The sequence below is a fragment of the Sphaeramia orbicularis genome, chromosome 15 (genome assembly GCF_902148855.1).
Source record: "Sphaeramia orbicularis chromosome 15, fSphaOr1.1, whole genome shotgun sequence".
Taxonomy (NCBI): Eukaryota; Metazoa; Chordata; class Actinopteri; order Kurtiformes; family Apogonidae; genus Sphaeramia; species Sphaeramia orbicularis.
In genome coordinates, this window is record NC_043971.1 from 22271035 (window position 1) to 22291560 (window position 20526).

At 37.2% G+C, this 20526-nt stretch overlaps 1 protein-coding gene across 1 annotated transcript in view; it reads right to left on the reverse strand.

Annotated features, from left to right (window-relative positions):
- Window positions 1-15142: 15142 nt before the first annotated feature.
- The window catches only part of wdr27 (WD repeat domain 27), a 48488-nt gene continuing 43104 nt past the window's right edge, over window positions 15143-20526 (reverse strand). The window contains exon 24 of the mRNA XM_030155263.1: window positions 15143-15936. Within this exon, the coding sequence (XP_030011123.1) occupies window positions 15823-15936 (114 nt within the window). The 3' untranslated portion in view covers window positions 15143-15822. The remainder of the gene's footprint in view (window positions 15937-20526) is intronic.

Here is a 20526-nt window from a genome sequence, read left to right on the forward strand (position 1 = left end):
ATTACTGGGGATAAAACTGTAGTTCGCTATTTAGTTTTGAAAAATACAGCTACAGCAAAACAACCAGTAGTGAAGCTGAATTTTTTTTTTTATTATTCGTTTAAAGTCTTTCATACTTTTCAACTAAGAACTGGCAGGAACATGTTTATAGCAAAGACAAGAACACAGTGCTCTGAAATCCCTGTCAAAATGTTCACACTTGAGATTTCCATCTTTTTTCAGATAAAACTTTCCGGGTCATTTAGTCTGAACTGTCAGCCAACACATACCTAGTGTGCGGGAGCAATGCACAACTACACTCCTCTATTTAATGCTACAAACACCAGAGATCTGGAGGAGCCATGAAATGAAGGTGATGGATGTCAGTTAGGTTGATAAACAACTTAGTTTCCAGTTCTCTTCTCCAAGCTGTGACTTCATCATGGAGGTTTATGTGTTTTTAGCAAAAAATTGGTTCAGTGTGACTCAAGAGCACCAATCCAAAAAGGAAATCTGGCACCTGGAATGTTTAAACTGAGAACTGGAGAGAGTGACACATGTTAACATGCAAATCTCACATCTTCTGTAAAATACAATAGTTTTGGGAATGATGAAAATAAAGAGGCTAGGTAAAAATGGTCTTTAAAATTACTTAAGATTTACATCAAATAGCTCCTTTATATTGATCATGCCAAAAGCTGAGTCATGCCAATGAAACAAATTTGGCCAGGATGGTTGGCATTGTAAAATATTCTTGCATAATCTCCCAGATGGAATGTTTGACGGCCCTGTTTGCATGACAATTGTGCTAATGTACAGCTAATGTTTAATATCTGGAGCCTTTTCTGCAGATGTCACCATTTTCAATAATAGCTTGTGGCACTTACCACTTAATACAGTGTTTTTCAACCTTGGGGTCGGGACCCCATGTAGGGTCGCCTGGAATTCAAATGGGGTCGCCTGAAATTTCTAGTAATTGATAAAAAAATGAACACGTACTAATAAAAATTTACATTTTATTGCCTAAATGTTGCCTAAAATTAATGTTTATTTGCAACATATTATAGCGAACTATTACATGATTAAAAAACAAATTAATTTTAGCAAAAAAAATTATCTGTTTTGAATGTCTGGGGTTGCCTAAAATCTCTAATAATTTATAAAAAAAAACAAAACAAAAAAATTTTTAAATTAAAACTTACTAATAAAAATTTACATTATATAGCCTAAATGTTGCCTAAAATTGATGTTTATTTGCAACATATTATAGCAAACTATTATACAATCAAAAACAAATTAATTTTAGCAAAAAAAAAAAAAAAAAAAGTCTCTGTTTTGAATGTCTGGGGTTACCAGAAATTTGTGATGTTAAAATGGGGTCATGAGCCAAAAAAGGTTGGGAACCACTGAGTTAATACAATGACTGTTAGTTACTTTTTATTATGGTAAGAGCAGCTTAGTAATAGCAAATGCATATATTTTGGTATCAATTGACTGTGAACACAGCGAAACCCTGCAGATAGTAATTCAATAATAACACTGTGCAGTAGTCGCTATTTTGGAGTAATTTAATATGGGCAAGATGACATGGCATCACGAGGATGGTTGTTTGTCAGGCTACTGCAGACAAACCTCCAATGTGCAAACAGCTCTGGAAAAAATTAAAAAAGAGACCATTTGAAATTTCAGACCTGAACGTCATCAAAAACCACCGGAATGTGATCAGAATGAACATAGATGGTCACAAGTCATCAAACAAAGCTGAGCTGCTTGGATTTTTGGACCAGAAGTAACAAAAAGTACCAGACAGGATTGTGAAAGACTGTCTGAGAGCATACCAAAATCAAGAGTAAAGGTTGAAACTATTACATCTAATAGACTTTAGATTTCTGTACTCTGTCTTAGTTAAAAACATCATTAATGTGCTATTTGAAATGAGCTCATTTTCTTAACAGTTTTGAAGATATACGAATTAAACTTGTTATTTTCTGCAAATATGAGACAGTATTTTATTATGATATTTGGGAGAAATGATGTTAGTAGTTTAAGCTAAAAACATATGTTCGTTTTCAAATGTATTTCAGAAAAAATCACCTCTCTGTATTTCTTCCAGTGCTCTTTGTTGTTTTCCCAAAGTCATGTCTACACATACAGTCGCACTGGGGGGAATAACACACTTGTCAATACTGTTCCAAGCAATAAAATGAATTAGTTTGTATTTAAATGTGTCAAAATTTGGTTACATTGAAGAACTCCAAGATACTTCACAATGCCAATTTTAACTGTCAAAATATTACACTGCCTCTTCCACCGAACACGCCACTTCACTGCCAATGACTTCATCTGTTTTTCTGTCTTCCCTCAGTTTAAACATTTGTGTGCTCTGGCTTATTTTCTTTCTGCAAACTGTAATTATCATATAATGTGTCTTCCTATCATGCTTGTTTGTTTGAGCGGATCATAGTTTATTGTTTATAGCAGTATACTGTGATGAATCAAAGCAAATTTAGACAGAGGTAGACAAATTTTATAACCGAGCACTAAATGTCCTCTTATGTAGTCTTGTCTTATACTTGAAACACAGTTTTAATTCTTATGAAACCACTTTAACTCATAAAGACCCAAACAGTCCCTGGCAGCCAAAAAAATCTACTGATCTAAAATGTTTAATACATGTTGATCCACTAATCCTATCAATACATGTAAATAATTGGTGTAGAATGCAGTTTCTCATCTTTTCATGGTGCTCAGATATGACCCATTTGGACGTTCAGAGGCTCCGTAGTTACTGTGGAAACACTGTCATCTTCTACAACATTGATTCACCAATAAAACCCATGGAGTTTGACAAATGACAGTGGATGGACACAACTGATTCTATATTCAAGTATTGATATCTTTGCTAAAAAAAAATGCACTTTTTCTCTAGTTTTTCCTCTGTTGTTGATATAATAACCCCCAGCTTCACTCTGAGCTTTTATGAACATCTACATGATCAGTATATTAACCCTTTATAGGTCACTCATAGAAATACTATGAAATTCAAAATGCCAGCTTTAGTGTTTTATTGCAGGCCATAACAAGACCTAATTACTTTTGTGAAAATTTTCATAAATTTTTATTTTCATGTAGAAAATCAAGGTTAGTGAAGTTACCATATTTGGTTCCTTGTCCATGGGTGGCAAAAAAAAAAAAATCCAAGATGTATGAATAAAAAGTACAACAAAAACACATATTAAGGACCATTTCAGATTTCAAAGTCAGATTTCAGATTCAAGTTTATTGTCATTCCAGCATATAAAAAATACACAGAAATGAAATATTGTACTCAGGTCCCCGACTGTCAGCAGCATTTAGTAAAATAGTATAAATTACCGATAAAATAATAAAAATATAAAATACTGATATAAAAATAGCAACACCAATAATACCCCCGCTAAAAATTACCTATAAATAATTTAAAAGTTTTATTTATAAAGTGCACAGCAGTAAAGTGCATATTTAAAGTGCATTTCGGGCTCAAGTTCAGCAAGACTTCATCATTGTAACTGCCTCTAACATGTATTTTAGAACATTAGAACATAATTTTTAGTACATTACAGCAACATAAGTGCTGATCCAGACACCTGTCAACATCCACATTATCCCTTTGAACATCATTACTTACATTAGTACCATTACTTGGTGGTACTTAACAAAGCAGGTACACTCACTGTTCATGCAAAGGTGGAAAAAAACATAGTCACTTGCCTGATAAAGGGTTAATATGGGAAAATACCTGATTTTCACAGAAAAAAATGAAAAAGAAAAAAAACGCAGAGGATAATATTGTAATAAATGGTGATAAATCACTTAAGAAAGGTAAACTAGAGAAGAAAATTAATTTGCTGACTGACCCAAAAGTAGGTCTGGGCAATGTTATTATCGTTAACGAAAACTAACAAAATGATGAAAACTAGAATTGCAAAAACATTTTCGTTAACTGAAATAAATAAAAACTAGAATTAAAAAAAAAAAACGATAACTAACTGAAACTGTATTGTGTGCTTACAAAACTAACTAAAGCGTATAAAAATTGTGGATAAAATTCCCTTTGTTTTCGTCTTTGTAAATGTCGGATTGATATGAAAGTGATTTATTTCGCTCTAGCAATTTTAGCTAGCGCCACCATACGACACTTCACGGTCCGTCACTTCTCGTCACTTGTGGTTTACAGTCGTCTTCTTGTCCCCACTCTACCTGGAAACATGCAGACTAAAGTTGGGAGAATTCAGAGTCCTGTCTGGGATTTATTTGAATACGACGGCGAAGAAGAGAAAAGATACGACAAAACTAAAATTAAACTAAAAATAAGTAAAACGAAGCATTTAGGAAAAAAAATTAAACCTAATAAAAACTAGCAAACCTGCTCTAAAAACAAATTAAAACTAACTGAATTAGAGAAAAAAACGTCAAAACTAAATAAAAGTAAACTAGAATGACAAATCCAAAACTACTATAACCTAGGCTCTGGGTCTTCATGGGTTAAAATATATATTTATATCCCCAGTGTAGTTGAATGTAACAAATCTGTTCAGCTCACAAAACTCCTACTGTCATATTTCTAACAACAGATTCAGAATCCTTCCTCTCTTGTCACAGGTAGTAATCTACAACAACACTTGAGTCACTAAAAAATCCTCCTTTTGTAGAATTATGCTCCATAAGTCGTTCTCATAGGTTTTGCGAGGCCATTGATAAGTCAACGGGGGAGCTGAAAAACGGTGGAACGTTGAAGCTCATCTTTACACACTATAAATACAACGCGGCAGGTGGTTGTCTTTTCTGGGTTGGAAGGAAAATCTAACTATGTTCTGACCGACGAGTGGGTGATATCCACAAGTTTCCGAGGTGGAATTTATAGGACCAGAAAGTGACTTCCACTGTCATTGTTTGAGAGTAGTAAAGCCACAAAACAAGTGTGCAGCTTAACCCTTAGCAGTCTGAGCCTATTTTGGCTGTTTTTGAGTACTTTTGATTTTGCCTTTATAAAGAAATGTCTACTATACCCATGTTTGGTATCTTTTTTTTTCAGCACAACTTCATCTATCTCATCTGTCTATTATTTTTTTCACTTTAACCAACTATAGCAACACCAAAGGACAAAAAAACACCCAAAAATATAAAATCCGATTTGAAAAATTTATATAATTTATTGCATAAATAACACAAAGATCCTTAACGAACCTTTTCAAAGACTTTAAAAATGAATATTGGTTCCAAATACTAGGTATATAAAATCAAAATTGTAATAAACTAGCGACATTGTACCCGTGGTGCCATTGTACAATAGCATGAGAGGCTAAAATCGCCCAGCATACCCCACAACATTTGAATACGGACATAAAATTGTGCCTAGTAGATAGTCAGGTAATGTTTCTATACATTTGGCGAGTTTGGCAGCGATTGGGTCTGTGAAGGCTGAGGAAAATCCATACAAATGCCCTCCTGTGCTGCAACATCGATTGGACGGACGGACACAGAACGTGCATCATATATTCATTCATTCATTCATTTACTGAACCCGCTTTATCCTCACTAGGGTCACGGGGGTCGCTTGGAGCCTATCCCAGCTACACAGGGGCAAAGGCGGGGTACACCCTGGACAAGTCACCAGTTCATCACAGGACTGTGCATTATACAGTCGGATTAAAACTATACTCAAATATTTGACATAAAAGTATATCTTTACATAAGCATTTTCTCTGGTTTTCTCACCCCTCCTCTCACTCGCCCAAAAAAGGACAAAAAATGACGAAGATATGGTAAGAATTCTAATTCCCGTCCCACCTCATTTTCGTACTTTTATTCATGTTTGTTTGCTCCGAGTTCAAACCGTCATATTTTCGGTTGTATTGTCCCCAGTGGTCTACGTGACTGACTTTCGACGCTATGACGTGTTGAAAATGTCATGTGATTGAGTCACGGGCCGTGACCGTGGACCCCTAAGGGTTAACAAACTGTACGTCTGTTCTGTATAGTGCACTGTTCATTCATTACCTCCGCCAAGGAGGTTATGTTTTTGCCAGGGTTTGTTTGTCTGTCTGTTTGTTTGTCTGTCCGTTAGTGTGCAACATAACTCAAAAAGTTATGGACAGATGATGACATTTTCAGGGTTTGTTGGAAATGGGATAAGGAAGAAATGATTAACTTTTGGGTGTGATCCGGAAGAAATCCTGGATTCTGGATCACTTTGAAATTTTCGTTAACATTGTGGTAAATGGGGCCAAAATTTTCGTTTCCCAATATCTCGCTTAATTATTGACCAAAACTCATGAAATTTAACTCAGGAATTGACAATGGGGTCCTCTATCACATTTCAAAGGCTGATCCGGATCTGATCAAGAAGGCGGATTTTATTTTTAAAAATAAATGTAGGATTTGTATCACCAATTATGTGGGGAATTTTTGCGCTTGGCGGAGGTCTGCGCTCTCCGAGTGCTTTTCTAGTTCATTCATTCATTCATTCATTCATTTTCTGAACCCGCTTTATCCTCACTAGGGTCACGGGGGTCGCTTGGAGCCTATCCCAGCTACATAGGGGTGAAGGCGGGGTACACCCTGGACAAGTCACCAGTTCATCGCAGGGCTGACATGTAGAGACAAACAATCACTCTCACATTCACACCTATGAGCAATTTAGATTAACCGATTAACCTATCGATGCATGTGTTTGGATGGTGGGAGGAAGCCGGAGTACCCGAAAAGAACCCACGCAGACACAGGGAGAACATGCAAACTCCACACAGAAAGGTCCCACCCCCGTCGACTGGTGTTGGAATCGAACCCAGGACCTTCTTGCTGTGAGGCACAAGTGCTAACCACTGCACCACCGTGTCGCCCTAGTGCACAGTTATTATAAAAATATGTTGTTCTGTTGCTCTTGCATGTTCGGTTTCATTGAAAAATGAAACCGAACATGCAAACATTTCCAGGCTACCATATGTTTGCTTTCACAGCATTCAGTTTTCATATAAAAGTGGCTCAAATACCTTGGCTATGAGAGGACATTACATCAAAGTGAGATAACCAATGTTTGACAATGTTTCTTCTCTCAAGGTTTATATGTGACCTATTTGGGTGGGATTTGTTGATATGTGATTTGTAATACAACAGAATATTTTCTGGGTGATATTATGCTTGGGAACATAACAATACAGGGTGACGACATCAGGGCAACACTGTCGCACTGAGTACATAATCAGATGATGCAGCTCAAAATGTAGAGCTGCCAAACCTTTGTTAGTGTTTAGCCAATATCCAAAGCGGAAGGATGAACAAAGGGAATCTTGTTTACTTCCCTGGTTGCCTGCAGGGTTGTTGGTGGATGGCAGGCTGTGAGGAACCCATTAATTGCCTGCTGGTTGCTTATGTTTATTGAAAGACAAAACATTGCCAACTTTATGCAACGCTGCCTGTCATAATGAAGTAATCAAGCCTCAGACAATTCAGTGGGCTTAAGACTGCTGGATTTAAAGTCCCCATAAAGTCATTTAAAGTACAACCAAGACATGAAGAGAATGAGCTCTGAATATATACATATAAAAAAAAAAAGTTATATATAAAATGACAATGATAATGGGAGCAGTGTTTCCATTTAACTAACACTTATCTACATTTAGGTTAATAGAAAGGGGAAGTATAATCAAAATGATGCCTCCACCCTCTTTTCTCACAATTACATTTTCATTTCTGAGATGCAATCACCTAGTAATGACTTCCAGATCTCCATTTTTCCCTCATTGTACCGAAGGGATGTGCGAAGTTATGGCAGACATGAAAGATATATTGTGCAAATTTATAAGAGCTTAAGAACTGGAGATTTTTTGGCCTCATTTTAGAGAATTTTTTGCGCAAGTATGACTAAGAAATCTACAGGGATCAGAAAAAGATTGATGTATAAGGACACTGAATTCAAGTACGGTGAATACTGTTATGTGGGAGAGAGAACAAAGTGAGAGGGAGATCTCCTCAGTGAAGCAGGGAGGAGGAGGAGGAGCTCTGGCCTTGGGTCCCTGGGCACAGAAGGTGCTGCTGTGTAGCTAAAGCTCCACTGCCTATACAAACTCATTGTAATGGCTCATAAAGGTGAACCAAACACTTTTAAGTTTGAGTGATAAATCTGGCTACAGTTGAACATCTTTTCACTCCAAATCTCTCTTCATAATGACGCAAAGACTTTTTTTTTTTTTTACTGAACTTTACTTTATCTTTTCAATTTCACTCTACTTAATAACTAAAGTCATTCTAATATAATGAAAAACAGGTCACTAAAGTTAGCTACTAATTTGCTTGCACATTACAATAACAAAATAACATATTTTCATGTACTATTTTTACCCAAATGTAGAAATAACTGCTGCTATACATTACTGCACAAGCAACAACAGTTCAATGATGTAATACGAGTACGATAAGGGAAAATTCCTCTTACATGAGTCTCTTTATCTCTTGCTGATAATTTACCATAAAACCGCTATAATCAATATTTGTTTTATATAACCTCTGCTGAAATAACTTCTAGGTCTCTTAAAATGACAAAACCATAGATAATATCACTTGACAGTTTCCAGAAGTGGATTTTAGCTTCTTTCACCCCACATGGTTTTGGTGCTGCAGCAAACAATTAAAAACACTATGCAAGCAAACTAATAACTAACTAGTAAACTTTGCATTTCACTAGTTTCTGGCCTGTAATAACTAAAAGATAAGAGGCCAAAAAAAGTAAAGAATAGAGTATAAATATTGGGCATGCATTTGTCTTTTGCCTCATGTCTGCTTTATAGGGCACTCACTGAAATACTCTGAAATTCTAAATTTCAACCTTAGTGTGTTATTGGACATTGTCATCTACCCCCTCTTGCCATAAAACATCTGAGCAGCACTTGCTAAAAAGTAAATACACGTAATAAAACAACTGTTATAAGGACATAAACTGACAAAAATCACTCATATTCACTATTTACAGTTTCAACATATCTATAAAATCTGCCTGAATCACTGTTTAGTGTTGGTAAAAACCAACATGCTTCTGGACCTCACTGAGGAACAGGATTGGCCCCATATTTAATGTTTGAAGAAATTACCAAAAATAGTCACTTGCCTGATAAAGGGTTAATAACTGTTTAGAATCTGTGGTAGCAGAAGTCCAGATATAAATCAGATTTTAAAAAAAAATAAAATACAACATCTCTCTGTGACAGTTGAATATTTCTGTGCTGAAGGAAGTCGCAGCAAATTTTGGAGTTACTAAAAAGCTGATAAAAGTAAATAGCATGAAGGAGTCTGCAAGTGATTTCCACCTTTTCTTAAAACAGCAATTATTATCTTAAACTGTTATTGTCTAACACATAATGACCAATCTGCACATTTTCATCCTTAACCACCATTATCTTCAGATTTGGGATTGCCGATAATAGATGCTACAGTCAAAGTTTGTTGTTTTGGCCAATAGGGAACATTTCTACAGCGAGATAGTATTTATCTACTCATTAATGGGTACTCCCATCACTGCCAGGCAGTCTTATCTTAACCCAAAAACACTTAAAATCCCCTCCCTAAAACCACCGTCACACAGTCTTACTTAGAGTGCATCAAAACCTCATATCTGATTATTTTGGATGCTCCATCAGTGCTTTAATTACTCATACTTACATAAAACCACTGTTTACTATGAAGAATAGGGACACGTGCAGTAGTATTTTTCTGTTTCCATGTACCTTTTATCACATGAAGAATGTACCGCTTGCTGGGCTCACCAAATCACAATCATTGAAAACACACTGAGTCTAGGTGCCGTTAGCAGGAACGATATGTTGAAGAATACCAAATGTTCCACAGGAGAATTTCCTGCTCATTATTGACTCCAGGTTTTACAGCTGGCATCCTGCTTCTGTCTGTACACTGAGAGGTTTAAACATTCAGGCTAAATTAGAGTGATGCAGCTGTGGTGAGGGAAACATTTGTCTACGTCCCCTGCAATAGTCGGTGCATCTTGTGCAGAAGCAAATTAGATTCTGAGACATTTTCCTCGCCGCTGAATCGAAGTTCATTCGAGGGTATGAAAACCTGGCACCATTTGAAATAAAGTAATGCCACGACCTGCAGTTTTTCACTGACTTTAAGTTAGCCAGGCAGGTGATAGCCATGGTTAGTTGGCCACAGCACAACCTGAAAACTAAGTTCAAGTACAGGATGACAGATGAAGTATTTTGGCCTGCTATTGCTTACTTTGATGTAGTTTCAAACGCTGCCATTAGACCTGAGCAGGAACACTGATCACATCATTCCCTTCAAAGCTTTTTGCTCATTAATTTTATAGCAAAGTAAAATCTTTACGAACAAAACCTTTTACATAACGGCATTAATATCGCAAACCAATTGCAGTAAGATTAATAAGCCCCTTGCAGAGATATGCATGGAAGTCATATTCACGTGCTAAAGTGAAACCTCGCCATATGTCCTGCTAATTCCCCACCACGGTTAAACATGATTAGAGAGGAAAACATAAAATTGCCTCTTTGAGGGAATAAATACAGTCATAAAACAAAGGAATTTGCTAATGGTAGAGGTTGATGGTGAAATGCTCTCTGTGTCAGTGTAAGGTTGGACTTGAAGCTGATGGGGTGACCTAATGAAGTGGAGACATGCACAGAGACACGATGGTTTATACTCAGATGCCAAACTCTCGTCTCATCTCACCCTTGCACCTTGGCTTAATGGAGCCTATAACCTCATGAAGCCCCTGCACAAGGAAGGACTTCAAAATGAATTTTCTTGTGAGGTAAAGTGAAAACTACTACCTTTATTAACCCATAAAGACCCAAACAGCAACCGGCGACCAAAAATCATCTACTGATCTAAAATATTTAATAACCTTTGAACCATTAATCCTATCAATACATGTAAATAATTGGTGTAAAATGCAGTTTGTCATCTTTTTATGGTCATCAGATATGACCCATTTGGACGTTCAGAGGTTCTGTAGTTACCGTGAAAATACCATCATCTTTTACAACACTGATTCACCGGTAAAACCAATGGAGTTGGATCAATGACAGTGGATGGAGACACTGGATTTATGAGTTTCAGTTTTCTCTGTTTCTGATATAATAACCCTCAATTTTAATGATCTTTAAGGAACATCTGCATAATCAGTAGATTACATTTAGGAAAATACCCGATTTTCACCGAAAAAACACAAACTACGAGGGCGACTGTGGCTCAGTTGGTAGAGCAGGTCGTCCATTGACCAAAGGGTTGGCAGTTCAAATCCTGGCTCCAACGTCCATGTGTCGAAGTGACCGTGGGCAAGACACTGAACCCTAAAATTGCTCCCAGTATAGCTTGGCAGTGCCTTGCATGTCAGCAGCCACCTACTGGTGTATGAGTGTGTGTATGAATGGGTGAATGTGAGGAATTGTATAGTACTTTGGGCACCATTAAGGTGTAGCTATATAAGTTCAGTCCATTTACCAAAATACAGAAGATAATATTATAATAAATGATGATAAATAATTGAAGAAAGGTTAAATTTAGGTAGACATTCAATTAGCAACTGCCACAAATTTAGCACTGGGTCTTTATGGGTTAAAGCAGCAGTAATATTAGTTGCTTTGAGAAGCATTTTGATGAGCTAAAAAAAAAAAAAAGACTTCATAGCAATTTTAATCGTTCTGCTTTACAAAGGATATGAAAAGACTGTTATTCAGAGTTAGTGATTCAAGTGTTTACAAAAACTCGATCGGGCTCCTACTATGTGGTCCCGATCTTGGTCAGTGATCTGGCACCTTATCTTACATGCTCCTGTTTTCCACATTTTCTCGCAAACTCCACAAGGGTCTTGTGTTGATTTATCTGAGTGTTAAGCACTTGAATGTTTATGCCTTGTACCCTGGATGACACCATCTGCTACTAATCTGTGTTTCCGCCATTGTCTGAACACAGCAGCCCAGAACAACTCAGGACAAATCACTGCTTTCTCCGTCTGGTTCTTCCTTTGTAACTTAATTTGGATATTACATGGCTCGTATGCAAGTGATTGACTCTACAGCCCTGCATGTTCATCCTTTACAATTACCCAAGATATTCCTTAGTCAGAGTTACTGTAAAAGTTACTGTACATTGGAACATGTGCTTTATCATTTAAGCCAAAAAATATAGCAACAGAAGTGCATGGATAAGTACTCTTGCTCCTGTGGGTTAGCATAACACATTAGTCTTTTGGTTTTTGACATTGTGAGGCTTCTGTTGTTGCCGTTGCGTTCTCTGTTATGCACATACTATAAAATGGTATTTAGTCTTCCACAAGCACCCAATTCTTTTTTCTTTCCTTGACACACATGCTGAAATCGTCTCGATGTGATTCCGAAATTACTCTACATTTTGAGAGCAAATGTTTGAGTCACAGCCAAATATAGATAGATTTAGATACTTAAAAAATTCAAGAGGATTTTTGCTGCAAAACCTTCGTTGCTACATTGCTGATTACTTCTTTTAAATACAATTCATTGAATATTAATAACTCCAAGCTACATGACAGTGTTTTGGACAACTGTACAGATATTGCTTCCTTTACTTTGACCCGCCATCAAGAAAAAAGAGCGGAAATTGCTGTATGTCTTTGAGGAATCATTAACCCATAAGGACCCAGTGTTACTTTTGTGGCAGTTCCCAAATGATTTTTTTGTGTATATTTAACTTTCCTTAAGTGATTCATCACCATTTATTGTAATATTATTTTCTGTATTTCGTATTTTTTAGTAAACATCAGGTATTTTCCTATATTTAATTTACTAATCATGTCGGTGTTCATAAAAGCTAAGAGTAAAATTGAGGATTATTATATCAAAAACAGAGAAAACTGAAGAAAACATGACGTTCTCAGTAAATTTATCATTAACTGAACATAGACACGGTGGTGCAGTGGTTAGCACTCGTGCCTCACAGCAAGAAGGTCCTGAGTTCGATTCCAACACCAGTCGACGGGGGGTGGGACCTTTCTGTGTGGAGTTTGCATGTTCTCCCCGTGTCTGCGTGGGTTCTCTCCGGGTACTCCGGCTTCCTCCCACCATCCAAAGACATCCACTAATAGGTCAATTGGTTAATCTAAATTGCCCAAATGTGTGAATGTGAGAGTGATCGTTTGTCTCTATATGTCAGCCCTGCGATGAACTGGCGACTTGTCCAGGGTGTACCCCGCCTTCGCCCCATGTAGCTGGGATAGGCTCCAGGTGACCCCCATGACCCTAGTGAGGATAAAGCGGGTTCAGAAAATGAATGAACATAAACCCAGTGTCTCCATCCACTGTCATTGATCCAACTCCATTGTCACGATCGCAGAGCTCATCAGATCCATAAGATCCATAACCCGGACATTTACCCACTCGGACTCTGACTCAGGTTTTGTGTATGTTTCCATGTTTTAGTTGTTATTTTTGTTAAAAAATTCGTTGATTTCCCTTCAGCGCCAAGCATTTGAGTCCTCTCCTTTCCACCATCCATGGGTTTTACTGGTGAGTCAACGTTGTAGAAGATGATGGTGTTTCCATGTTCACTACGGAGCCTCTGAACATCCAAATGGGTTATATCCAATGACCAAAGATGACAAACTGCATTTTACACCAATTACTGACATGTATTGACAGGATTAGTGGATCAACAGGTATTAAACTTTTTACATCTGTTGAAGATTTTGGTTTCCAGTGGATGTTTGGGTCTTTATGGGTTAAACTGCACGTGCACATCTTAGAAATGCTTTATGTAAAGTACCCAGGAGTAAAAGAGAAGGCCCCACATCGGGTCACAGGCCAGAAAACTAGCGAAGAACTAAAACAAAACTGATGACATTTGATAAATTACGCTAAGGTTAATGGAGATTAATATCTACAGTACATGTTACAAACTGTGTTCTTCTTTTCTGCCATGTAGGAAGCAGAAGACGTTCTTTCTGTCTAACAAAATGAGGATGGATTATGACAGATCAAACTTTGGATTAAAGTGTATCATGATGTACTAGTGTAACAACAATTGGGATCCTTTTATTAGCAGCTATAAATCTATCATTTATTACTTGTGGGATCGAGGTAGACAGTATACCCAAAACAACCTCGCAAAGACAACGTATCTGGTTTGTAAAACATGCGCTCACCAAAAATGTAAGGAAGATCATGAGTCCTAACACACAAACACAATCTACTCCAACAAAATGGAGAAAGACCATGGCTATATAAATTTACTCCAAAGATAATTTATGTTTTCTTCCAGAAAGTCTCTGCTGCTTGCAGGAACACTAAAGCTCACCATGACAGGGCTCAGTCTTGCCAGTGCATACCTATCTTCGTGGCATAAAAACACATGCACATTACTGTACACAAACATAAGGGGTGTATGTAGAATAGGTAAAAGCCCATAAATCCTTTTCCACTTGAATCCTGATTTGTTTAATGTGTAACATCAGATTCAGTGATAGGAAACCTGGCAGCGGTCACCGTCCCAACTTCAAAGCTATATTTCATGGGACTGATGCAAAACTGAGGCTGGTGGAGAACAATCTTTACAGACGTTCTGACCCGGCATCAATTAAAACACACAGTCCAAAGAGACAAGGGTAAATCAAATGCAGAATATTGGACGGGGGACAAGGCAGAGATGAGGAATCTCTCAAAGTCTGGGGGAGTTAAGACAGCGCAGCCTATCAGTGGGTTCTACCATCACCGTCAGCGTCAGATCATGCGTCAAATACAATACCTTTCCCCAGTGGTTGCTGGATGAGTGACGCTTGAAATTTCATTCCATTCCAGATAGACACAGTTTTCCTTCAGCAGCTTTTAGGGCTGTATTACTTTGTTGTATAACATGGTGTTAGCCGTAAGAGACTGTAAGAGTTTTCCGGTTTCCCATTCGTCAACCTGTGAATACATAAGCAAACATTGTCAATTTATTGTGTTTAATAGATCCAATATAAGCAGACACTCAGTAACATGGCAACATGTGTAAAGCGGATGAAACGGATAAACATAACAAATATTTTAAAGGAAATAATTTCATTGGGTAACCACAAAGTAATCATTTATTCCTGACAAACACATTGCAGCTCACAATGTAAAATTTCACAGTGTCTGAATGCTTTGTTGAGTAGCTCATTTTATTACACTCCAGTGACCGAAACAAGAGAAAAATAAATGTACCACTCAAACAATGCAGATGGGTGTGTCAGTATGAACAGTAGTAGCATCTGTGTGTCTGGCAGCTGCAGAGGTTTCACCCAGTTGATGTCATAGTCCTTTGTGTTGAGCTGCTAAACAGTGGTCGCAGCCAGACCTATAGATCTACATCTGTTTCACATTCTGAAAAAAAAAAAAAAAAAACTAAATATGATCTTGGACTATCAGGAAATGTGCACATATGTATGTTGTTTGTTGTTAAAAGTGCTTTGGCAAAATTTGCAATAATTACCGCATGTATTCTGCATGACAATAATGCCTTTAAATTAACTCGGAGAGGATATTTCATCACCATTGATATTATTTTGAATCTCAGTCAAAAAATCACTCCAATAGTTGACAGCATGACCAGTATACAACATCCCACAAAGATGACTGAGACAAGTTCCTTTTTACAAACAAAGCATGAAAGCAGAAAAATATGCAAGAGAAATAACATTAAAAAAAAAAAAAATCTGATCACAATTTATCCAACAACAAAAGAAAAGTCATAACTTCTTCTTTTCCAAGTGAAATCCTTGCCAGGGGGTTGGAGCTGCTTTAATGAAACCTGCATGGTCTTTGCAGCAGCCTGCTGTAATTACGCAGTCATGTCGGGGACGTTATACACAGCAGCACTGGTGTCATGAGACAGACAGGCCCCACTGTTGGACCCGAACAATCTCAGCTTCCCATCCAGGGTCCCAGTCAGCAGCTAAGAAAGACAGAGAAGAAATGACATCATGTTCAGCTTTTGCTCTGTGGATGATATTTCCCAGGAATTGTGTCACACATCACTCTCACTTTTTTTGACTTTTTTTTTTTCTTTTTTTTACACTAAATTGCATAACGACACACCTGCTCCTTTAAAGAGTCTTTACAAGGCCAAGATCTATAATATGTTTCCCATAGAAATTATTAATTTTCCATATCTGCTATTTATCACACACATTTAAAGTTGCCTGGCCTGAACTTTCTTATACAACTTTGTTCCGTCAGAAGTGAGGCTGCAGCTTCTTGCCAGTGCTTATCTAATGAGTCAACTGTTTACAGATTAACAAGGAAACCAGACATCGGTAAACTAACACCAACACACACCCATTCGCTTTCACATGTGGGATTACACACCGGACAGTAACTCACATATGGATGCTGCACACAGACAGGCACAAACACATGCACACCTGCACCTACCCTACTATATTCCACAGTAAGGAGGGATACTCATGTAACCTCTGTCTATTAGACAGGTGAAGGGAATGGAGTATTACCTCTATACCAGGGGTGTCAAACATGCGGCCCGGGGGCCAAATGCGGCCCGCCAAAGGTTCCAATCCGGCCCGCAGGATGAATTTGTGAAAATGCCAAAATTACACTGAAGATGATCACAGAAAATTGGGGTTCAGGTTCCACATACAGACCGGGAAAAATATGATCATAATAACCTAGAAATTCTTAAAACTCCAATTTTTTCTTTTTGTAAATGTCAATACTTTCATGTAATTTTCCCGTATTTACACTTAAAATAAACTATAATTTCACAGAAAATGTAAATATTCTGAACAAATATGAAAAACCTGAAATGTCTGAAGAAATGTAAGTGTACTTTTAATAATATTCTGCCTGTTACTGAATATTTAGTGTATTTGTAGGTCCACTGTGATCTGTAAGTTGGAATGAACATGACGTCAATGATAAACTGAGACAGAATATTGTTCAAATTGCACTGATTTTTCTTAAATTGTAGGTTGTTCATGTTCTTCACATTGTTTTAAAGGGCAGTTTGTAGATGTAAACTTTTTCATCATGTCAGGAAAGCTTGGAGTTGACATTATTTCTATAGAATTCTGTTATTATTTGACTGGTCCGGCCCACTGCAGACCAAATTTGGCTGAATTTGGCCCCTGAACTAAAATGACTTTGACACCCATGCTCTATACTGTGAGAGTCAAACAGCAGCATCAGCACTAAGAAACATTCCAGAATACAGATTTGATACATGTTCATACCTGTAGCTATTAAAAGTACATTATGCACTATGAAAAAATATCTGTAATTCAAAGGGTCTGTCCAAACTGCTTGACTTTCACTTTATTTTTTAGCAACGACAATGCATTAGAAAGTATTTAAAATTTCTAACACTGTCCTTAATCCTATTTAAAGGCTGAATCCCAATTCACCCCTTGGCCCTTCCCCTTACCCCTATCCCTCTGGTTTGCGAGTACACGTGAAGAGGCAGAGAAATTTCCCATAATTCTGTTCAAATCATTGGCAAGATGGAGGTAAACACAGCCAAAAAGTGCAGCAGCGTGATGAAAGAAACTCACAAATGTACGTATTTCGTTCATAAAACACTTAATCCTTTGATCGACCGTTTAATGCCGTTTAAAACTCATTGACCTTGTGGAATTCAAAACTATTCAAATAATGTATAAAGCAAAGAATAACTTACTGCCTGGCAATATTCAAGAAATGTTTTGTGAAAGAGCGGGAGTCTATGATTTACGGGGAAAATTTAATTTAAAGATTCATAAAGTACGTACTACGTTAAAAAGTTTCTGTATCACCATCTGTGGAGTAAAATTATGGAACAAATTGTCTGTGGAGATAAAACAAATATCAAACATAATTCAGTTTTAAAAAAGACATAAAGAATTGATATTCCTTAGAGGTTCAGTATTTAATAATGACAATGAGGGCTGTTTGTTTATGAATGATGGTGTATTGATAAACATGCTGTAATTATTGAAGAAAATGGTTGAATTGTTGAGTCTACCATGAACATTTTGTTGTGAATAATTCAGTTACTGCATTATGGATTGTTGTGGTTCGACGCTAAAATGAGGAAAATTGTATTGTTTGATTCTTGTATTAAGTTAATGATAAAGGTGTAAAAGCACTGAGGGGTAAGATTAAATAAGTTCATACTTCTTCCTACTCCTTTTCGACCATGGAATACTCATACTTGTACGTGCTTGAAGATAGATTCTGTCCATTTAAATGTTATTTTGTTTTTGTCTTAATTTGCTTTGTTTTGTTTTATTTTGTTTCTTTGCATGTTCGAAATCGATAAACAAATGAAATGAAATGTGTTATAGATCGCATTTCTGCGATTTGTAGTTGATAGCCACAAAAAGGTGACCAAAGCCCATGCAACAGAGACGGTTACAGCTACTGATGGCATGGGGAAATTTTTCAGAAACAAAGTTGTCACATCTATTTATAGCGGCATCAATGACTGCTGATGACGTAACAGGTCGTGAAGGGTTGTCCCATTTCATAAGGGAATGTTTCAATCCCTACCCCTTGCAGCTCTGTTTCAAAAGGTAGGGCCAAGTGCAAGGGCCAAGGTGGAGGGCTAAGGGGTGAATTGGGATTGGGCCAAAGTCTCATTAGCTTTATAAAATCTGCACTATGAAAATTAATTGAAAATCTTTGCACAAATACACACTGAAACCAAAATAGTACTGACTGGATGGATGTTCGGCATTAGGCTTTCAGAGGTTTTCAGATGGTTGTAAAAGCAGAGAAACTTTTAAAAAATATACAAGCAGCAGGAATCTTGGGAAACAATGGTTTGCCAAGGAAGAAGTGATAAAAAACACATTTAGATCAACAATAGTTTACATATTTTCCTCTGTGTTAAACCTGTTTTATGCTGCAGAAATAATCTTTTACCAGCAAGCAGATGCCTTTGCTGGGAAAGGGAGTCATAACAGCCGAAGTCCAATGATGACTCAGACATACTTCACCGACAAAACCAGGGTGGATTAAATCTTGCTTTGACGGGTTACCCCCACAGCTAAATTTCTATAGAGGATTTTCCCGGCGATTGTGGGGCCTGCTGAAAAAGACGTTTGCCAGAAAGAGAGGCAAAGTAGGTGCTGTTACACCCACATAAACATGAGTTATACAAGTGTTGTTCAACATGTAAAAAGGTTTGAGGCTCTCCCATGAAACAAATTGTTTGACAGCACATTTCACTAGTTCTTTGGTCTTAAAGGAGTCTTTTTTCCCTGTGACCTCCTTTTCAATGACCTTAATCAACAATAGTTAGGTTGTCTAGGTCCTGCCCCTGGGCTGCTAAAAGGACTACTTAAAACTTTAGAGCAGGGGTGTCAAACTCATTTTCTTTCAGGGGCCACATTCAGCCCAGTTTGACCTCCAGCGGGCTGAACCAGTCAAATAATAGCATAATAGCCTATAAATAATGACAACTCCAAATTTTTTTAGTGCAAAAAATAACATTAAATAATGAAACTATTTCTATCCAAAACAAAAAAGATGTGAATAACTGGAAAAAACAGAAATTTCTGAAGAAAAATAAGTACAATTTGATCAATATTATGCCTCAACTTATGATTTGTACATGTTCATTACAGATTAGAGCTACCAAGACACAAAACAGGCAGAAAATTGTTAAAATTGCACTTACTTTTCTTTAGACATTTCAGGTTGTTCATATTTGTTCGGGTTATTGACATTTTATTGTTAAAGGATATCAGAATTTAATGTTCTTTGCAATCAATCAAAGAGAAAAAATTGGTGTTGCCATTATTTAGAGGCATGATGTCATATTATTTTTCTCACATTAAACCAAGAAGAAAATTTGGAGTTATTATTTTTAGGTTATTATGCTATTATTTTGGAGTTTGACGCCCTTGACTGTTAATATCTTCAGGGTAATTTTTGCATTTTGCACTTTGTAAATTCATCATGCGGGCCGGTTTGGAACCTTTGGCGGGCCATTTTTGGTCCCCGGGCCGCATGTTTGACACCTGTGCTTTAGAGGGTCAGGGAGCAGCTCCATCAGCAACTACATCTCTCTTCATCAACTGCCATTCGAAGTCAGTAGACTGTGTAATCGCTTCTGTGTTTCATTCAGTCAATCAAATTTAATATGTATAAAAGCACATTAACCATATTAACCCAACAATGTCCATAGTTATTTTCTTTATAACTCGTAAAGTAGCAGCCGAACCAAAGACAGTTCCATTAACATTTTTCAGATTGGCCAAAGTAGTGGTTACAGTGCAAGTTTTAAAGGGATTATATATAGTTCTAGTGCGTTGACCCATGGGGAGTAGTTTGTATGCTGTTGTGTATTTGTGCATGCTGTACCACATCTGTCCAGCAGTCACCGCCAAACTGTTCTGGGTTTAGCAACATGATTATAAGGCTACTGTATTCCAAAATTACTAATATCTCCCAAAATATTGGTCCTACCAATTTGCCGTTTTTGCTAGTCTGTTCCTCGACCAAAAATACTTAAATATGCCAAACTGCAGCTGTCAGCTCTTTCTGG